General features: G+C 44.7%; 3 protein-coding genes across 6 annotated transcripts in view; 2 read left to right on the top strand and 1 right to left on the bottom strand.

The window, feature by feature from the left end:
* Positions 1-742: 742 nt before the first annotated feature.
* Positions 743-6,487, bottom strand: THG1L (tRNA-histidine guanylyltransferase 1 like). 4 transcript variants are annotated; one of them, XM_071443467.1, is made up of 6 exons: positions 6,289-6,487; positions 5,308-5,484; positions 4,665-4,834; positions 3,882-3,970; positions 3,170-3,277; positions 743-2,595 (listed from the first exon to the last, which is right to left on the bottom strand). In XM_071443467.1, exons 1-6 carry the CDS (start codon positions 6,462-6,464, stop codon positions 2,434-2,436), a joined length of 882 nt encoding a protein of 293 aa, XP_071299568.1. In that variant the 5' UTR covers positions 6,465-6,487; the 3' UTR covers positions 743-2,433. The 4 variants fall into 4 exon arrangements, with proteins under 4 accessions (XP_071299568.1, XP_071299569.1, XP_071299571.1 ...); XM_071443468.1 differs by lacking the exon at positions 5,308-5,484; XM_071443470.1 differs by lacking the exon at positions 5,308-5,484 and having other exon boundaries at positions 4,665-4,830; positions 6,289-6,420.
* A 74-nt stretch (positions 6,488-6,561) lies between these two features.
* SOX30 (SRY-box transcription factor 30) lies at positions 6,562-14,200 on the top strand. Its single transcript, XM_071443451.1, has 5 exons — positions 6,562-7,463; positions 8,609-8,848; positions 10,091-10,264; positions 11,391-11,868; positions 13,764-14,200. Exons 1-5 carry the CDS (start codon positions 6,857-6,859, stop codon positions 14,131-14,133), a joined length of 1,869 nt encoding a protein of 622 aa, XP_071299552.1. The 5' UTR covers positions 6,562-6,856; the 3' UTR covers positions 14,134-14,200.
* Positions 14,201-18,421: 4,221 nt separating this feature from the next.
* Positions 18,422-20,467, top strand: part of ADAM19 (ADAM metallopeptidase domain 19) — a 32,653-nt gene continuing 30,607 nt past the window's right edge. The window contains exons 1-2 of the mRNA XM_071443450.1: positions 18,422-18,543; positions 18,979-19,058. Coding sequence (XP_071299551.1) covers positions 18,483-18,543; positions 18,979-19,058 — 141 coding nt within the window. The 5' untranslated portion in view covers positions 18,422-18,482. The remainder of the gene's footprint in view (positions 18,544-18,978; positions 19,059-20,467) is intronic.

Genomic DNA, 20,467 nt, shown 5'->3' with positions numbered 1-20,467 from the left:
GGGCACCAAACCCCCCCGGCCCAGGCCATGAAATCCACCTGGGCAACTGGCAGTTGCAATGTAATTTGCACTTTAATGCACAAAAGGATACACAGGGCAGAGTAATTTCACTGAGGAACAGCAAGGAAAGGCTTTTTATAGGTTTTACTATAATGATTCACCATCTTCATTAATGTTTCATAACGGGTTCCCGTACCTTTAATGCTTCTTGTTACGGCAATACATCAGCCACAGGTTGTTCACCTGCTTCAGAGAAACACCTCTTTCTTCACTGGGTCACAGTACAGGACTCCTGCAGCTACAGAAATACCCGTGTGTTGTGTGTGCCACCAACACCAGGCTGCTGCTGGAACCATTTATCTTAATATAAATTAAAGGCCATGGTTGTACAGATAATCCTGATCTTGGTTCCAAAGTCTGCATCCATATGTGAACAGCTATGTTGACTTGTTACATATTATTGCAAGAATGAGTTAATTAAAAAACACCATGACCTAATACAGACCTGTTTTTTACATACACACACAATGTACATACATAAAGGTACTGCAGGATGTATCAGGCAGCCATAATATATAAAATAAAAAACGTATATTATACTTTCCAAACATAAATCATGGCTGCCAAATTATTTTTTAATCTTTCATTTGTTACCAGGCTGAGTAAATCCAGCTGTTACCAGTTCTGGAACAGCTGCTTTGTATGTGATGTCCAAAGTCAGGCACCAAGCAGTAACATGGAATTTCAAAGTCAGGTAAATTGCATTTATGTTAGAAGATAAAAAACCAACAAAGTTCTTAGGAGCAAATAACTGGTGCAATTGTTCATTCTGAGTCATTAGCTGACCATCAAGCCACACCCTCTTCCTAGGAATCATGTAGCCCATTCTACAAACTAAAAACAAAATACATTCTCTCATTGCATGTACTTAATCAGTACAGAGAAGTAGGGGGGAAGTCCTGTGCTATTATAAACTCACAGACTCATTGCCTAATCTCAGGAAGAACTCACAAAATTGAAGTTTACTGGCACCTGGTCAGGGTTCTGTTTGAAAAAAAAAAAAACACAAAAACCACATTGCCTTAAATGTGTAAGTTTTTCTGCAGGAAGAGGAAATAGTAGGCTGATAAGAGAATTCACAGGAATCTAACTCAGTACTGTGACCAGTACACACTTGATTCTTTCTTTCTATTTTTTATGGCCAGTCCCAACTGCTGACCATGTCTGTGTTAGCAACAACTGGCCCAGTTACTGTTCAGGATGTTTTTACAACCAGCTTGGTTAGAAGCAGTAATAGCCATATGAACACCCATCATAATAACTGTATTTCTACACTAAAATAGGTTATTTCCCTCAAGTTCCAGTTACACTGGGACAAACTTCTGTTCATTAGCAGAAATATTTCTGCTCTGAGAGGTCAATTTTGACAAAGGGTCTAAAGTGACAGTTAAAGCAGAACAGAACTGTGCATGGAGCAGACAACACACACTCCTCCATTGGCAGCACTGCTGTCTGTGTCATTCCCAGGGAAATCAGAAAGCAGCAGCAGAAATTGTTGTTGGCTCCCTCTTTGCAGGCACCTGGAATATTTTGCTATGTTGTGCTGTAATTTTTTTTAAATATGCTGTGTTGTGCATAATAGGAGACAGGTGAATTCCCAGGCCATGGCATATGAGGGAAGACATCTATCCATGTCCTAGCAGAATTCCAACCTGTGCAATATCTTTATTATTAACTTCAGTGCTTGGAACTGTCACCACTTACTAGTTCAAATCCCAGGAATGAGAAAGGCCACATAATAAAACACAGCAGGGAAGGTACTATTATTTATATTTTTTTAAAGTATAAAAATCCTGTACATTTGACAAATACTTTTAAAATCAAGAATAGAAAACTATTGGGCTACTCCATTGCATTTCAGTAAGAATCAGACATCAGGCAGGTGAACTGTCTGTCACTCATCTGACTAAACACACCAGCCTTGAAATTTAATACTAAATCCCAAATGAAGTATTCTGGTCCATCTCAGCTGAAAACAAAAATCAAACTAAGAATTTTCTGTTCAAATATTCGGGCTTTTTTATAGTTCAGCACTACAGTAAAATACCTCATTGTTTAAATGCTATAGAAATACACGAAATTTCTACATACTTTTTTTACAAATACACATGTACAAGGCAGGAACAGTCCTTAATTCATGATGAGTTCTTAACATTCAAAATATAGTATGATTTTAGCATTCCATATGGGCATATCCTTGTATGTCAGACAGCACCAGTATCTTCTTCTTTTTAGGCAGCACCAGTGCTGAACCCATTGTAGTTGCTGAAAAGGGTTCCAGGTCAAACTCTGCCAGCCACCATTTGTACTCCTCACTTGCCAACAACCCAAGCAGAGCAGAAAGTAAACTACCAGTTATGCTCATCAGAGATATCAACTATCCTCAGCCAGAATCTCAGGATATTCCTCCCAGAACTGGTCCCCAATGATGTCACAGTGCAGGGGGACAACTTTAGTCTTAGTCCGGGTCACTTCCACTTCTTTTTCTTCTTCTTCCTTTGGCAGTTTTATTTTCTTAGTGGTAACTTCATTAATCTGAAAATACAGTGGACACATTAGCAGATATAAAAGGCTCCAGAGTGGATTCAAAAATTCTAATAAAAAAGAATTTAATAAAAAAACACAGGGCAGGAATTTCTCCCACTAAATCAATGATGCAATCATAGAAAAATGACTATTTCCAAGTTACCTTAAAACAGAAAAGCACTAAACCAACTATGAGCTGAGCCACCTTATTGAACAGAAGTTTGTAAATCCTTTGCCATGGATATACTTAGGACCTAATCCTGGGAAGGGCCTGGCCCCAGTGATACAAACATTGTCATCTGCTGATACATGTTTCATCTCAGTGGTCATAATTTGTATCGAAGCCAGACTGCGGAGACTGGGTTTTATATTATGCTCATAGAAACAGCTTTTAAAAACATCTCCAAAACAATGAGTCATCTTACACACAATTACATGGCAAATATGGTTAATTTTAAGATATATTTATTCCTAGACATACACTAGAGATACATGTGGTGCTCTTACAGTGCAGTCTGTCTGCCACAGTGTAACTATTTAAAATATCAGCCCAAAGCAAGTGGCAATAGGGTTTTTTTTTTACCTTCTGCCATATTAGGACAGTTCCTTTTCTATACATCAAAGGTTCATTGTTGTAGTTGATGTTGAATTCAGAAAATAAGATTTCATTCTTATCTCCAGCCAAAGTTCCCTGAGAGGAAAGGAAAAGAAAATACTCTTAGAGAAAACAAACAAATTGTATTTCTAGGATAGAGGAGGGGCCAATACTGGAAGCAAGACAGACATTTGTAAAGGTTTTTCACCTTTAAGTCACAAGGTTAAATCGCTTCTCTCAACAGAGGAATTAACTCCAACTGCCAAATGAGTATTAAAACTGAGAGGGTTCTTATTACATTTTCAAGACAAATGGAAGACAATCAACAGATTCCAGAAGAAAACAGGAATAATCTGCTAAAGTCTGTACAAGGAGACAAAACACAACAGAAGGGACTAGCAATGAACAGAACCTGAATTCTGCCACTATTCCTCATGGGTTTGGATGCTGAACATTTTATGACATTTCTAAGACTTCTGAAATTGTTAACTCAAAATGTAAACCCTGCTAATAATTGACCAAAATTACATTATTTGCTAGTGGTATTAATATCTGCACAACTGAAGAAGTTGTTGATTACACCCACAAAATTATTACAGTAAGAACAGACAAGCCAGGGCTGCTGGGCAGGCAAGACACTTTGCAAATCTTATGATTTAATTTTTAGCTGTAAAAACCCACGACTTCTGCAGACTCTTACCCGGAGCCTCTCCTGTGCTTGCACTGGTGTCAAACCACCTCGCTGCACAAGCATCCAGAACACTGTATTATAAAGGTTATTAATATGGCCTAGAGAAAACAGAGAAATCAGTGTGAGGATGGTTATTTACCAAATCTGAGTGACTACTTAGGAAAAAACAGCTTTCTCTCCAGAGCTGTATCCAAGAAACAGCCAAGAGTAATGGGGAATTAATAGAATCAGTTTCTAAAGAACATACAATGTTTACAATACATTTTAAGGCACTGCATATCATGACTAGAAGACAAATTTCATAAGTGAAAAGGGCACAGCAGAGGCTGAAGGTGTTTATGTATGATATAAATTATTTTCATTTGACATTAGGGACTAGGTATTGACAAAGATCTAGAGACAAATCCAGTGGTCTGTTCTAACATGGAATATTCAGCACTTTTGATTACAACCTGCTGTGAACCTGAATATTCATATCTCTTCATTAAAGAATACCTTGGCTAAGCCAACTCTGAACACCAAAATTAATTTATTAATTCTATTAGCAGTTCTAATATTTCTTGTGCTGAATTCACTCTCAGGATGCAATAAATTTAGTTGCAGCCTGAACTCTCCAAATTTCAGCCAGTACCTATACAAACCCCAGGACAAGTGTAATATTATTGAAAACTACCACCTTACCTGCTGTTCTTTCACTGACAACTGTATATACAAACACACTGGCAGAAAAGACATTTCTGGTCAGAGAAATTAACTCAACTGCACAAATCTCTCTTTTCTAGGGACACTTACAATCTGCTTGCCTCCAGCTGAGGTAGTCCTTCAGATTCTGGTTGCTGGGGTACAACACAATCCGTCCATCAAATCCTGGTGGGTACAGAAGCTGCTGGTCCTTAAAGTAATCCTTCCAATAGAACACGTAACTTGAGGAAAACTGGGAGACCACATGAGTCATGAACTTACTTGCAAACACAGAACAAGAGAAAAAAAAAAGAAATACATAAGCTTCATTATATATCTGTGCTTATCTGAGGTATCGGTAGTGATAACTCTAGTGGAAAGCAGCATTTTTTAAATAATGGCCAAATAGATGAGGAATGGCACAGAGACTTTTGAACAACAGAGGCACTGAGAATTGTAGCTTTCTTAAATTGTAACTTTCTTTAATTGTAGTTTTCTTAAAAGAATGGCTATTTATAATGTATTGATTGTTTATATAATAAGTTGTTTATACAACTTTTTTACAAGCTCTATATTATTGAACATATTTTCCTGAAAGATCACATGTAAAGTATCCACATTAAAAACTTGAACTGACTGCAGTGTAAGCACCAGCCCTCCTCCTAACCTCTGTGTGTAGGTAAAGGCAAATCTGAAGAAGAATTATAAAGAGATATTAAAAACAAGTTCACTTCAGTATCAAAGCAGCTGTTACCTTGCTCTTCTTTTAAACCACCTGCTCTTCTTTTTGAAAACAAAACTATATTCATCACTCTGTCCATAAGCAATAGCAATATCCTCCAGTTCTTGCATCACAGTCTGGGCACATTTGGTCATCAGGTGCAGAGCACGGTCATCATTTGGCTTTTTGAATTCATGCTGCTCAGAAAATCTTCAAAGCAAAAATGGCTGCATAAGAGTCTCTTTAAAAGGTACTAAAAATGCTAACACATTCATTTTCCTCATGTTTGCTTTATATGAATATTGATTTCCAGTATCCTCTCAATACTGACAAAAGAATTCTCTCCAGGTCTGAAAAGCAGGAACATAAATCCTCGTTATCCACTCTGGATAAGTCATTCTCTTTCCCACCAGTATCTGACCCTAACCAGTCTTTTAAAACAGCTGGTTTATGTATTTTAACTGGAAATTGATAACAAATACTACCTTCTGTAAACTCCCTTTCTCACAGGGTGTCTTTAATATTCAGTCCAATAAGGGCAACATTATCAATAAACTTGTTAAAACTCAAGAGCTTTACCAAAACCAGAGATAATATCCCAGCAAAAACCTGTGTTATCTACCAACCGCGGGAACTGTGCCCCATTTAAGCCGAGGGAAGGCAAATGCCACACACAAACACTGACTCCAAACATCAGTACACATCCCATCCCCGGATAGCAGCTGCTGTCCCTCCCCATCACACCCAAGGCACTGGAAACATTTCCCTACTCGGCCCATTCCCTACCACCGGCTCTGAAGTAACCCGTGAAAACAAAATCCCGGGGGAATTCTGTGCCCTGGAGAGGCCGAGTGGGGGACACGAGCATCTCTAACCCCGCAGCTGCAGGGCTCACACAGGCCGGACAGGAACAGCCCAGCACAAGCGGGCACCGCGCAGGACCCCGCTCTCTGCACAGCGCTCTCAGCCCGCACCCGCGGGGTCCCCGCAGCGCCCGCCAGGCCCTGCCCGCACCTGTGGAAGTTGCGGCCGTCCAGCCGCACCACGATCCAGCAGTTGGGCAGGACCGTGTCGTCCGCCTCGAAGTCCCGCACGTACTCGAACTTGCTCTTGGCCATGGCGAGGCCGCGCGGGGAGCCCGGAGCGCAGCCGGCAGCGATGGCCGCGGCCGCCCGGCAGCAGCGCAGCATGCCCGGCGCGGAAGCGGAAGGAGCGGCGCCCAGCCCAGCCCTTGTGGGCGGCCCGGAGCGGCGCTCGGCGGTGCCGGCGGAGGGCGGGCGGAGCCGGCGGGCGGAGCGCGGGGTGGCTCCGGCAACGGCGCCCGTGGCGGCTGCGGGGCGCGGAGCCGTGGACCCGTGCGCCCCGCTCCGAGCGCGCCGAGCAACGAGCACGGGATGGGCGGTCGGGGCGGCCCCACCGGTGGGCGCGGGACGGGGGGACAGCGCGACCGAGCCGGCGGGGCTGGGGCTCGGTGCGCGCCCCGCGGTTGGTGCGGGATGCGGGTTCGGTGCGCGCCGGCGGCGCGGGGCCGCGGGGAGCGTTGGCGCAACGGTGGCGGCGGCCGAGGAGCGGCGGCGGAGCGATGGAGCGCAGGGTCAGGCACTGCCGCTTCCGCGCCCGGGCGAGCCCAGCCTCGCCCCCCAGGCACAGGGAGGTCATGGGGCCCCTCGGAGGGCTGCGCGCCCAGGTGCAGGAGCACCCGAGCCGGCCCGGGCACAGCGAAGGAGCGGCGAAGAAGAGCAGGTGCATCCCGGCTCCGGCGGCGGTTGAGAAAGAGCCCCGGAGTGCTGTCAGGAGAGAAAGGGACCAGGAAAGGGGCAGCGGTGACCGCCAGAACGAGGAGAAGGTCCTGGAGCAAACGGGCAATAAGTCCTGGAGAAGATCTGCCGTCCAAACCGAGCGACCCAACGTGACCTTCGAGGCCCGCCCAGTGAAGGCGGAGAAGAGCGATGCCCCGGCTGGATCCCTGTGCGAGCTTGGGAACCCGGCTCAAGATCAGAATACCCCGGTCTTGTTTCAGTCCTTACCTCCCAGGTCCCACGTACAGCTCCAAGGCCCTCTTTCCACGCAGCTGGTGCATGTGACTCCAGTGCCGGTAAAACAAGTGCCAGTCCAATTGCAGCCTCTACTGCAGCGGCCAAAGATTGAAACAAAAAACGTTCCCCTCACAGTCCTGCCCTCGGATTCAGGTATTATGGTCAGAGATCTTGCAGGGTACTGCTTATCAGGCAGGAGAACACAAGGGGAAAGATCATGTTAGAAAACCATCCCTTTGCAAAGGCTGGGTTTAGCACAGCTCTTGCACAGTGTAAGACACAAAAGCACAGGAGCAGAGTTCTGACATGGTTTGTTACAATCAAGGCAATTTTGTCACATTCCTCCCTTTCTGCATGAAACCCCTTAGGACTGTGTTCAGAATTACACTAAGTTGTGATTCCAGTTTTAAGGTCAGGGATCTGCTTGATTTTTAAAGCTATATAGTAGTCCTGTATCTCTCTGAAAAACTCTGGACCTGTTAAATGAAGAGCCTTTTGAAACATCTGTATTAGAAGCTTATTTTATTTTAAATATCTAGACATTCAAAATTAATTACTCAAGTAAGGTCTTAAAGACTTTTCCCCTTTATTGGTGATGTGAAAGAGTTAATTTTTAAACCTTTTCCAGGAGGAAATTGCTTGCTCAGGGATCAGTTTTAAGGGGCCTGTGGATTCATCATGTTGCCAGCTCAATTTAAATGCTGCCTGTGTTTACAAAGAGCCAAATCCAGGTATCATGTAACAATCATTTGGGAACACATGTTCCTCCAACAAAATGAGTGTCCAAATGCAAAAAAAGAAAAAAATATTTATATCTCAAAACACACAACTCAACAAAACCCAAGCAGAAACCCAAAACAGCAACAGCCACGGTTGAGAAGGCAGGCACTGCACAGGTGTGGGACTAAGCAGCCTCCCCATCCTTAGTCCTAGTCCCTGCATCCTTAGGGCTTTGATTACATAGTTCTGGTGGTGATAATAAATTTGTGGTGGTATGGTCTGTGCTATACATAGTTTATAAATTCATAAGAAAACAAGCTAACTAAAATCCAAACTAGTGTGTTAGCAGGCCCTGTTTCTTTCTTTTTTTTTTTTAATTATATGTAACAAAAGCCAGGTAACTGATTCCTTGTGCAGTGACTCAGCAAAGGGCAGTGGAGGATTTTGTAGGAACTGCTCTCCAAACGTGCACTGAGTTTCATCTGTTCCAAAGCTCTGGTGATGCTGCGGGTGTGATACTGAGTGTGACCTGCTGTATCCCCTGGAAGGTGATGATCTTTCCCTCTCTTACTGCACAGGGATGCCAGACACTCCCTTCAGCAAGACCAAAAGTGGCCGTGTGAAGCGTCCCATGAACGCATTCATGGTGTGGGCCCGGATCCACAGGGCTGCTGTGGCCAAAGCCAACCCAGGGGCTAACAACGCAGAGATCAGCGTCCAGCTCGGCCTGGAGTGGAGCAAACTCACTGAGGAGCAGAAGCAGCCCTATTATGAGGAAGCTAACAAAATAAAACTGAGGCACAGGGAGGAGTTTCCTGGTAGGCATCTTAGTTATTTACCCGAATGCTTTAGAAGTGCAGGGCTTTTTGGAAAATCGATCTCTTGCATTGTGGCAATCAACAGAGATAGAAAAAAAAATACAGATATTTCAAGTACATAATCTTTCTGTGTGCTTGAAATGATGAATTTTTTAAAGCATCCAAAATGCTGGTGCTTAGAACACTGCAGCTACAGCAGCTTTTTTGAATGCTTTAATAGTCTAATGGCCAGAGAATGAATTTGTGTGGCCTGCTGCATCAGTTTCCTTGCTCCAGAAACAGCTGCCCAGGTGGCCCGTAGTGACACATGTGTCCATTTCTTAAAAGCAGGAAAGGGAAATGTCTCAGGAAGCACAAACAGCATTGTATTCTGTGGGATTCCTCAACATGTAGATTTGAGGTTCTCACATAATGGTGTGGAAAATGTTTCACAGCCTTTAGTCAAGTTAAAATTTGTACCCTTAACCATTTCATTTATCCAGAAGATAACAATGTAAAACACTTCTAAAAAGCTGTTGAGATACCAGGTGTTGTGATCCTTTCTCTCTCTGTTGTCATAATGCTGCTTGTTCACGATGCTGCCTAATCTGTCATAAAGAAAAGAGCATCACTCTCCCTCTCTCCTTGCATCTTAAAAAAAAAAGGTGTTTCTTTAAAGTTGCATTAAGAGTTAACCTGTGTAAGAAACCAAACAACTCAGTGTAAATTCATGATATATTCTTATGTCTGTTAGTGTTTGGTTAATGTTGTCAGGCAAAGGCAAACCTGCTCTTCCACAATCTATCCAGGGTTCCCAGTAGATCATATTTTCTGTTATTTCTGTTCTGCAGATTTACGTGAGACTTAAGGGGTAAAGAAACCATGAGGAAAGACCACATTTTGAGTAGCCATGGTTTTCCTCCACACTGAATGCCCACAGTGCAGTGACTGTCATGTTCTCCTTAATGTGGTTTCCTCAGCTGGGCCACATCCCTCCCCAGTGTTTGGTAGTTTTTTGTCTCACGAGCAGCTACTACTTGGTAACTTCTAAACAACACCCAAATATTTCTATTTCATTTCCATCTCTAGTAAAATTTCCCATTTCCAGCTCACCAAAACAAGTGGAGCATTGCCATTGCCTAAAGGAGCAGCTTTTGGACTTGTCTTATCAGATCCTTCAGAATTGCAGATAACATAACTTTAGATAAATAATGAAACTATACAAAATATTGGATGTCTGCATCTTTTCTTCATCTCTGACAGGTTGGGTTTATCAGCCAAACAGAAAGAAGTGTTCTCCACCACCTGGCTCTGCTGCATTTTCGGGCACTTCCCAGAGTACCATCACTACAAATCCAGCTGGCACCCTTCCCTTCTCATCACCTACTTACTCTTTTGTCAACTCCAGTGTTAAGAACAGTATTGGACGTCCAGTCTGTGAGTTTTCAGTAGTGAATTATTTTAAAAATTCAGAAATTACCTGTTCCAGTAGTGACAGGGAAAGGGGGAATAGCTTCAAACTGAAAGAGAGTAGGTTTAGATTAGATGTTGGGAAGAAACTTTGCTGTGAGTGTGGTGAGGCCCTGGCACAGGTTGTCCAGAGGAGGTGTGATTATCTACCAACACTTCTTTTCTGCTTAAGATGTTAAGCTACAGCTGCTTCTTTCCCTCATTTGGTCTCCACCTCACAGATACCCTGGAAGGATCCTTCTTTTTTACAAAAAGTCCACACTGGCAGTGAAATAGTGTGAGAGCCCCCAGACCAGTATAAGAGCTGATCTGCATATTCCTTAGAGAAAGAGTTTTGGCTCTGTCAGTGCATGGATATGGATTTCAACAGCAAATAGCTCAGATCCAGGCAATGGCATTTTCCTCTTTAAGCATTCTGCAAAGGGCTGCTTTCTTTTCAATGAGACAAGAAAATGAAATGCCTGATTATGATGTGTGGTAATACTTGGAGATATTAAAACAAAAGGATACTCAGCTTTGTTCTGATGAAGTTCTGAGTTAGTGATGTTTGAAATTTCTTATGCAATGTGTTTTGAAATCTTTTCCTATGAAGGCACCCTGTTGATGAAGTGTGACTTGAGAGTGTACATTGAAGTTTGTGCTCTGCAAAACATTTCAAAGTAAAATTGTCTAGTGTGTACATTCATTGATGAAATAAGGAAACATATTGGAGATTAGAGTGGTTTAGGCTCCTGAGCACACAAATTTGTTATAAATTTGGCTCATTTCATGTCAGTAGACTTGTGAGGTCTTCTGACATGAAGGCACACTCCAACCCATTGTGGGGCCTTACTAGGACAAGACAGAGCCTGACCAGAGCAGTGGACCCACATCAGCCACTTCCTTCCTCCTGTGGGTTTCTGTGCAATACAGCTTTAGTGTGTGGGCTCCAAACCCATCTCTCAGAATGGTGTCACATTAGATGTATGACATGAGTTGCTGGGAAATGTCAGGGGGAATTATTCTGACAGTACCCAGAAATGCTGTGGTTTGCTGTGATGCTGTTTATCAGAACTCTGTTCATGTCTGACAAGTAACTGTTTTGTGTTTGAAGGTGAGTCTCCCGCCATCCGTCTGCCGGCTTCTTCCATCCCGCACGCTGTGCCCATGACCCTTTTCCAGACCACGGCTGCAAGCACCACATCAGTGGCTGTTGCAGTTCCAACCCTGCCCCTGCGCCCTGTAGTTTCATCACAGCACTTTGCTGAGCCTGCTCAGACAGAAGCTTTTGTATCACCTGGGCTCAATTTCTCCCTGAAGAGACCTGCACCCGTTTTCGCTGAGAGCTTCAGCAACAGAAACCCGAGTAACATCAGCAGCACTAGTGGCAGGTTTTCTGTCTCTAACAGTGAGATGCCAGGGATTTCTGTTTTTCCTAGAGGCATAGCTCTTCCCCAGGCTACCCCTTTTATTCCCTCACCTGCCTATGTGTCTGCTCCCATTGGACAACCAGCCAGTTTGTTTGGAGGAACTCCTCAGTTTCCATTTTGCCACCCTTCCTTTATACCTGGACCTCGATGTTTCCCCTCAAGGTAATGAAACCGTTTCAATACCAGTAAGAAAAAAATGCTGAAAGGCAGAGAATGTTTTGACTTGCAGACAGCAGGTGGAGCATTGAGAGGGAAAGGAGCTCCTACCTTCCTGTAGCTGCTGTGTGCTGGAACCCCCTGGCCTCAGCCTGCTTGTAATACGTGCCCAGTTACTGAAAGCTCCACAGAATTATTGCAATTGTAATTGGCACTCCCAAGGCCATGGAAAACAGAAGTATCTTCTTTCCACTTTATGGGTCTAAGTGCAGTTGATTTCAGCAGAAGAGCATTAGGTAGAGATAATGTAAATATAGTTTGAAAGTGGCCAGATAGAATTGAAGCGGGTCTGTCCTGGAGGTGTCTCCTGGGTACACTATGATTGCCATAACTGTTCATATTTCTGAAACCCGGCCTGGTGGGAAGTGTCTGCAGAATTCCTGTGTAAGTAGTAATTCCTAGTTCTTCCTTTTCAGTCAGAGGTCCCCTAATCAAAGAATTTCCAGGCTAACACGTGGTGTCCTGTGGGTGTTTGTGGGCTGAGCATGCACAGAAAGCACCAGTGCCCTCGTGCAGGTGGCAGCTCAAACACCAGGCATCTGATGCTTCTTCTCTACAGGGCATCATTTTGCTTTCATGACTGTGCAGTAGCAAACCTAACAAATTATTACGATTATCAGACTTAAATTTTGTCTGTTTATGCACTGTTATTCTCACTAGCAGCAGCAACCAGTATGTTCCTGTGGCAATGAGACCACCTGGTCTTTAATTAGGGCTAATGATGACCCATCAAACTCAGAACAACTTCATGAGCTGACAAGTGCAATACAAGACATTTCTATTGTTGAGGTCCTTTAAGGAAACACAGAACACATATTCCCAAAATTGCTAAAAATTATTTTTGCTCAGCCCTTGGTGAAATGAGTCAGCCCTTGGTCTGAAATGAGATGGTTTTGTGAGGCCTCTGAGAGAGAAGAGTTCTTGTAGCATAAAAGACTGTTCTGATTTCACACATTAATGGACTTCTGAAGTCCATTAATGCCAGCTTTGCTAATGCCAGGGTCTTTCTAATACAGTGATTTATGAGTTCTCTGTCCTATAAACTCATTTCTTGCATACAGGAGTCATGATTGCTGAACTGAAAGTGCAGATGTATGCACTAAAAATTTAAATATTAGATTGGAATGATGATTAGTCCCCTTGAAACCTCAAGAGATATTGTATCAATGTCTTTACAATGCCTGCACTGTGGAGCTCTATTACTTCTTTACATAATTTTGTTTTCTTCACGATGTAGCAAATTTCTCTAGAACACTGTTAATTACAATCCCTGTGTCTTTCTGCATCAGAATAAAAATTCAGGCATCTGCCACTGGAGGAATACAATTCCATTTGACATCATAACTTCCTGCAATTTACCATGTGGTTACTTTTTAAAAATTTATTACTGTGCATTCTTTAAATATTAACATTGACAACCACATATTGGGCACAAAGACTCCCTGTCCTGTTTGATAACAGTGTAATATTTGTAATTTGAAAATTACAAATAAGAGTGCTTTACACCAGGTCTGTCACAAATTTTGGCATAGAGAAATTACACAAAATTACTTTTGATGCTTTTTAAAATTAATCTGAGTATGTTGGTTAACTCACTGCATGCTGGTTTATCTATGGTATTATTTGCTTGATAAGTACAGTGGGGTTTCTGTTTATTCTCAGAGCAACCTCGTGTGTGCTGAATGACTGAACTACTCTTGTTATGGCCCTAGTGCTGAAATTAGGCATGTTTTTAAATTTGTGTGTTTTAGAAAATGGGATAAGCTGAGTAGCACAGAACATGAGTGCCATTGTGCAGCCCTGCATTTCTGAAAGCCAACCCTGAATCTCTTCCCTTGCAGCACATTCCCACTCAGAGCTCCGTTTGCCTACGGGAATTTCTCCAGCTCAGTGCCTCAGTGCTTTGGCTTTTATGAGGAGAGGAACCAGAGGCAGGAGGTGATATTTTCCACCCTGGATGAAGACTATCGTTTCAGGGCATACTCAGAGGAGAGGCTCTGTGAGAACCAGCGTGTCTGTGGGAGCCCTGAGGTCGTGTCCTGTCAGAGCACCTGCAGCGAGGAGCGAGTTCTGAGCCCCCTGCCACAGCTGGATGTGGAAGTGGTAGAGGAGGTTTTGCCATCCCCCCCATCTACTCCCTCCAGCACTTACATTGTCAATGTAACTGACAGTGATGAGGAAGAGGAAGTAAAGTTTTTTCAAGTATTGTAATTTTTAAAACTTATTATAATCCAGAGAGATATTATAGAATGGGAAATAAATGTTTTCCTCAACACCACCTTTTCAGTCAGTGTGTTCAATGGGAAAACCAGGTGGCTTTAGTAAGTTGCACAGGTAATTTTGAAGAGTCTGATGAGCTGTTTGTATAAGAGGAAAGTCTTATAAATAGCAGAAAATGCCTGTTCATTTCTAAATTCTCACTGAAAGCTGATCTGCCCAGCAGGAATGCATGTGGCCGAATGCACAAATTCCTCCTCAAATATGTTTCAGGGTATAAAACAGCTGTTTGTGAGATTATTCTCTAGATTTAACTTCCCTCTTCTCCCATCTTTCTTTTTATACCCAGTGGAGTAGGATATCAGACATATTTCAATGCACCAGAATCTAGAATGGTACATAACTGTTGTGATTTATTCTACCAAGCCCAGAGAAAGGGAAGACTGGTTTAACATATCCTGGACATGCTAATGGGAAGCTACAAGTGAGAGTGATCCCTTCTTCCCTCCCAGCTAGAGCTGATGTCCTGCTGTGGTGGTTTGGGATCTGTGTCTGCAGCTCTGTGTCACTGCAGCCAGCCCTCAGCTGAGCTCTCTTGAAGGCTCTCCTGTCTTGTCTATAACAGAAGTGAAAGTTACACAAACAACCCACTCAAACCTGGCTTCCTCTGCATCATCCCTCAGCATGTCTGGCAGCCCTGCAGCTGGGAAAATGTGATAGAAGAGGTTTTTAGTTCCCATTTTTAGATGATTTTCAGCTCACCCACAAACTTTCCCATAATGTAGATTCCTGAAGTGCCAAGTATCTGTGCTGCTACTTCTCCTCCTGAAATGTGGGAAGTGGTCAGTGTGGGCAGGGCCAGTGCCTTGGAGGCTGTGTGCCCTCCTGCAAGCCTTCATGGCAGTGCAGAGGGTAACTGGGACATAAGAGGGACGTGTTCTACTCTCTGTTAATTATTTTCCTCCTTATTGTTTACCTTAATCCAAACAAAAAATCACCTTGTGTTCTTGAAAAACAGATGACGACTTTCTGTACAAAGTTTGTTTTCCTCCTGCCACTGTAAAAGTCTAAAGACACTCAGTGCTTCCCAGTGCATCACTCTTAGCCATTTACAGAGACAACTTTCTTCTCCAAAGTTACTGGACAGTTTTATGGAGTGGATGTTATTAAAAACCCTTGTGCTGTTATGCCTGTTTCCCTTTTCTTTTTAGAATTAACAATTTCAGTATAATTACTGATGTGTTGGAGAAGGTTGCAGGCAGCACAGAGAGGATTATAATTGTTTCACATGTGGAAATAGAGTTAAAAGATGTGTCTGCAAATATAATCATCTTCAAATTCACTTGCCTGTAGGAATGAAGCAAAAGTCATAGCAGAAAGTGGTAGCAGTGACCCACCCTTTAAAAGAAGCACAGGGAGTGCTTTGATACCCTTCTGCTATCAGCACATCAGGACAAGCCCTTGTCTAGCTCCTGATCATCTTACAGCCCTTCTCCCTCTTTGGCAGGACAGCTGCTCCAGGACCCTTCCAAATATTCCTGCTGTCCTACATGGGTGGTGGAAAAGCAGAGCTGAACAGAATATTCTGGGTCAGCTGAAGCTGCTCTCAACTGTCAAGACACTGGATAAAGGAGTTAATTCTTGAATCTCCAGTTTCCTTCACAGATTCACAGCCTCCTTCCTTTGATCATTTCAAATGATCTGAAGCAGAAGAATGTTCTTTAAAATGGGAGATTTCACATTCCACTTGAGTCAGCCAAAGCTGTAACATTTCTCTCATCAGTGAGAGTGTCTGTAATGCAGAGCTTAGGCAGGACAGTCCTTTCCCTTCTCCCTTCTCCTGCTAAGATTTTGATTCTGGGTAAAGTTTCCTTCAGTGTCAGCAGGAATCTTCTCAGAGCACTTTGTTCCACGGCCTTTCCTAAGAGAGACTTCATGTGAAACACTTCTGAGCTGTGGTGCACCTCACTGGTTCTCTGCTCAAGTCTGGTTCTTGAACAGGCATTTCCCTCTCCCTGGGTCCATTTCTTTCTAGGTGCCTAATTCCTGTTTTGAATTCCTGTTATGAACATAAAGGGAGAATCCTCATCTTTTGCACTCCAGCTAACAACAATAGCATTAAATCATCTTGAAAATTGTCAAGCAAGTGCAGAACCCCCTCTGCAAAAGCTCTGTCATCAGCTTTGCCCTGGGGAGGCTGAAACACCTCACCCTTGCTCCGGGTGCTGCACGGAGGCTGCTGCTCCATGCCTTGGCCACGGGGATGTAACAGATGAGGGAACAAAGCAGATTTGAAATTCCCAGCTGATACTCTTTATCAGACAGTTTGGATCCTGGAGGAAATGAGTCTGAGCCTGTGTAATTCTTAGATAACCAGAAGTCTGACCTTGTTCTGTGAAACCCAGCAAATGTCCAACTGACTTTGGGGAAGAGCTTTTGAAGAGGTGGGCACAGGCAGGATCTGACTCACCCTGTGCCAGAAACAGTATTACAGCACCTGAGCACTGTTAATATGGCTAAAATACCCTGAATTTTTCCATGCAGCAATGTCTCAGTAATGTAAATAATATATTTTATATATATATATTAACCTATATATAACCACTGCACAGCCTGTGATTGTATTTTTATACAGGGAGTTTCTGGTGGTTTTCAAGTGACATATCCATTCTCATATTACCAAGATCCAAAGGTAAAAATATCACTATATAACAAATGCAAATATTACACATATTTTATTCTTGTGATACTTGAATGCTGGAAACAATCACAAGCAGATAGTTGTTGGCCTAAATATTTTAATAATCTTAACATAAGGCTCATTTTATTCAATTCTGTGCTTTTTTGAGCTGATCTTCTTTTAGAGAAATATATGGAGCAGTCCCTGTGAAGGTTTGTTGTACTGAGAAGATTTGTGACAATCTTTTAGTACAAGCATACATGTTCCTCATCAAAGTGGGTTTTTTTTCCTTTGGGTAGGCAGAAATTTTATTCAGGGATGAAAGCAGGGTAGCTAAATTTGTGTCTAAATTTGGCTTACATTTTTACTTATTTATAATATAGACATGCACAATAGTGCCATTGTTTTCTTCCATATTACAGGCAGCTATAAATAAGTAGGGGAATTCACAGGGAAAAAAACATCAAGATTTCCCTTCAGGATATTCCATATGATTAGAAAAGAGCTGAAATTTTGCCCCTGTATTTTTTGCTCTTTGAAACAAGATGATTTAGTTGGGCCATGAAAATTCTTGACCTCTCTATGGGTCAGCTAAAATGTCACTTACAGCCTCTCACCCTCATTATTCCCTCTAGGTGTCCCTACAGTGCCTGACTTTCCTCTGCCAGGGTGATAAGGAATAAATTGACCTTCACAAAATCAGAGATTCAGTTTGTGAAGTGCTGGAGGACAAAGGGACATCTGTGTGATATAAACCAAAATTGTATCTGCAAAAAGGAACACTCACCTTTCCTTTGGGCAGCCCTGCCAGGAGCCTGCAAAAACCTTCAGTATAAAAGATATTAGAGTTTTCAATAGCATAAATAATGCTCTAGATAAGAGACAAAATCATTACTGTTATCTGGCAAACCTTTATTTTGAAGGCTAATTGAGCAGTCGTGCAGCCCCCCAGGTGCTCAGCAAAGTGATGATGTGTGGACTTCAAGCCTTGGCTCAGCCCTGAAGGGTGCAGGAGAAGGCAGGGATGCTCCTTCGGGAGCCTCATGGCTGTGGCTGGATGGCCCTGAGGGGCAGCACCGGGAATTCGAGCTGTGGATATTCCCAAGTCCTTCCTCAAGCCTGGCCCTCCCATCGGTCCTAAAGGGAGAGAGGCAGAGAACATCCTTTTGTGTGTCTTTTATACAGGCACATAAAAACTATCCTGTGTCCCTTCAGCTGTCCAGGAGTAATGTATTTCCCAGAAATGGAGAAATTTAGGATGTCTCTGGAACCACGGGATCAGCCATGATAAGATTGCACATAAATACAGCCAACAAAAAATAAACAGCTCTTGAGCTCCTTCCTTCCCCCAGCTCTCCCCTTTTTCCTAGCTTTGGAGGCACAATGGATTTCCGCGCTGGCCAAGGCGCAGGAGGGGAGGTTTTGCAGAGGGAGCCCCAGGGAGGTGCTCAGGTTTCCCCCTGCCCCGGAGCGGGGACAGAGCCCGGCGGGGCAGAGCCGCAGGACCCCCGGGAGTATCCCGGGATGTGCGGAGGGAGAGCAAGAGAGGAGGGGGCTGCGGGGCGGACCCGGAGCCCTGATGCTGCGGTGGGAGGGGACAAGAGGCGCCGGGCGGGTTTTATAGGGCGGCGGCGGCGGCCGAGAGCGGTCCCTGCCCGGAGCCATGCGGGGCCGGGGGCTGCTCTGCGGCATCGCCCTCTCGCTGCTGCTGCGGCCGCCGCCCCGTGAGTGCGGGGTGCCCGATCTGAGTGCGGGATGCCCGATCTGAATGCGGGGTGCCCGATCTGAATGCAGGGTGCCCGATCTAAAGGCGGGGTGCCCGATCTGAATGCGGGATGCCTGATCTGAATGCAGGGTGCCCGATCTAAAGGCGGGATGCCCGATCTGAATGCGGGATGCCCGATCTGAATGCGGGATGCTCGGTCCGAGTGAGGGATGCCCGGCCCGGAGCTGTGCGGCAGCGCTCCGGCTGCGGAGCGCACGGGAAGGGAGGGTGGGAGGATGGATGGGTGCGTGGGTGGATGGATGGGTTGCGGGATCCTCCTGCTTTTCCTACAACCATCGCAGAGCTCCCTCTCCTCTCCCGCCCCGGTTTGGTGCTGCCATGCCCCGCGGTGCGGAGGGGCCGGGATGCTGAGCCGCTCCTGTTGTCTCCGCAGCCGCGGCCGCTGAGGTGCGGCCCCAGGCCGAGGTGGTGGTGCCGCGCTGGGCAGCCCCGGGTGGCCCCGGCAGCCCCAAGGTAGGTCGAGCCCGGCGCTTGGTCCCTGTTTTATTTGCAGACCTACCCTTGTGGGGACAGGGGGGTGGCGCGGGTAGCACAGCGCCCGGCGATGCGCGTTGTGGGTTTGATGAGCTGTGGGGACGAGCGAGGAGCTGCCATAGCTCCTGCAGATCGCAGGGAAGGCTGTGGGAGCTGGCTGGTGCGTCTGGGAGCTGCATTCCCCCTGCTCTCTGCCGTGCCTTAAAGCCTCGGTCTGTGTCTGTGAAAGGGGAGCAGGCCCACGCCATCGGTGGCATTTAGGGAACATTAGGGAATTCTTCTTCTTCTGGATAGAAGAATCTGCTGTAGGAGAACATAAGCCCAGAAAGCCATCTGTGTTCTGGACTGTACCAAAAGAAGTGTGAGCAGCAGGTCAAGGGAGAGGATTCTGAGCCTGTACTCTGGCCAGCTGCAGTGCTGTGCCTGGGATCCCCGGAGAGGAATGATATCAACCTGTTGGAGCCAGGCCAGGGCTGGGCAGTGAAGATGCTCCAAGGGCTGTATCACCTCTCCTAAGAGGACAGACTGAGAGAGTTGGGGTTGTTCATCCTGGAGAACTCTCTGGAAGGACCTTGTAGCATCTTTCAGTACCTAAAAGAGCTACAAGAGAGTTGGTGAGGGACTTTTTACAAGGGTGTAGAGTGACAGAACAAGGGAGAATGGCTTTAAGCTGAAAAAGGGCAGGTTTAGATTAGATATTTGGCCGAAATTTTTGACTGTGAGGTGATGAGGCACTGGGACAGTTGCCCAGAGAAGCTGTGGATGCACCATCCCTGGATGTGTGCAAGGCCAGGCTGGATGGGGCTTGGAGCCATCTTTCCTAGTGGAAGGTGTCCCAGCCCAATGGCACAGGGATGGAATAAGATGGTCTTTAAGATCCCTTCCAGCCCAAACCATTCTCTGGTTCTGTGAATCCCAACTGGGAGGGTGCTTCACTAGGCAAGAAAAGCCAACCAGCAGCTCAGGTGGGTTTGGCTGTGTCTCAGACACTGTGTGTTAGTACAGATCTCACCCTGCTGCTGTTCCATGGGTGGATGAAGGGATGTCTCAACAGCTCCAGACTCTGACAATCACTGAGGACCAGATAACAACACAAAACACAGTTCCCCTTCCCAGGCTTGGTATTGTTGCAATCAAGAAGTATTTGCAGTTGTGAGATTGAGAGAAAGAGGAAAGTCCACAGGCTGTTTTTTTTACCTTGTGAACCAAAAAAAAAGGGAAGCTCAGCATTTTGGAGACATGCCTTTTTTTTTTTCTTTAATATAGTGGTGTTTTTTGGGAATTTATTAATGGGTCTTTTCCATAGTATGAGACTTTCTAAAACTTAGCATTGTGTCCTATTACACACAAAAAACCCTACAATGGCTCTCTCTTAGAGTGATCTTAGT

This window comes from Agelaius tricolor, unplaced genomic scaffold (assembly GCF_023055355.1).
Source record: "Agelaius tricolor isolate 1412-34295 unplaced genomic scaffold, bAgeTri1.0.p SCAF_18, whole genome shotgun sequence".
Lineage (NCBI taxonomy): Eukaryota > Metazoa > Chordata > Aves > Passeriformes > Icteridae > Agelaius > Agelaius tricolor.
The sequence above is the reverse complement of the archived record's forward strand: the minus strand, read 5'-3'. Positions and strand labels throughout refer to the sequence as shown.

Excerpts from the sequence above, each read along its gene's own strand:
- SOX30 (XM_071443451.1), top strand. The coding sequence starts at position 6,857 with ATGGAGCGCAGGGTCAGGCACTGCCGCTTCCGCGCCCGGGCGAGCCCA. Across the intron at positions 10,265-11,390 it reads CAGTATTGGACGTCCAGTCT|GTGAGTCTCCCGCCATCCGT; the intron begins GTGAGTTTTCAG and ends TTGTGTTTGAAG. Across the intron at positions 11,869-13,763 it reads CCTCGATGTTTCCCCTCAAG|CACATTCCCACTCAGAGCTC; the intron begins GTAATGAAACCG and ends CTTCCCTTGCAG.
- THG1L (XM_071443467.1), bottom strand. The coding sequence starts at position 6,464 with ATGCTGCGCTGCTGCCGGGCGGCCGCGGCCATCGCTGCCGGCTGCGCT. Across the intron at positions 3,971-4,664 it reads CAGCTGGAGGCAAGCAGATT|GCCATATTAATAACCTTTAT; the intron begins GTAAGTGTCCCT and ends TGTTTTCTCTAG. Across the intron at positions 3,278-3,881 it reads AAGCACAGGAGAGGCTCCGG|GGAACTTTGGCTGGAGATAA; the intron begins GTAAGAGTCTGC and ends CTTTCCTCTCAG.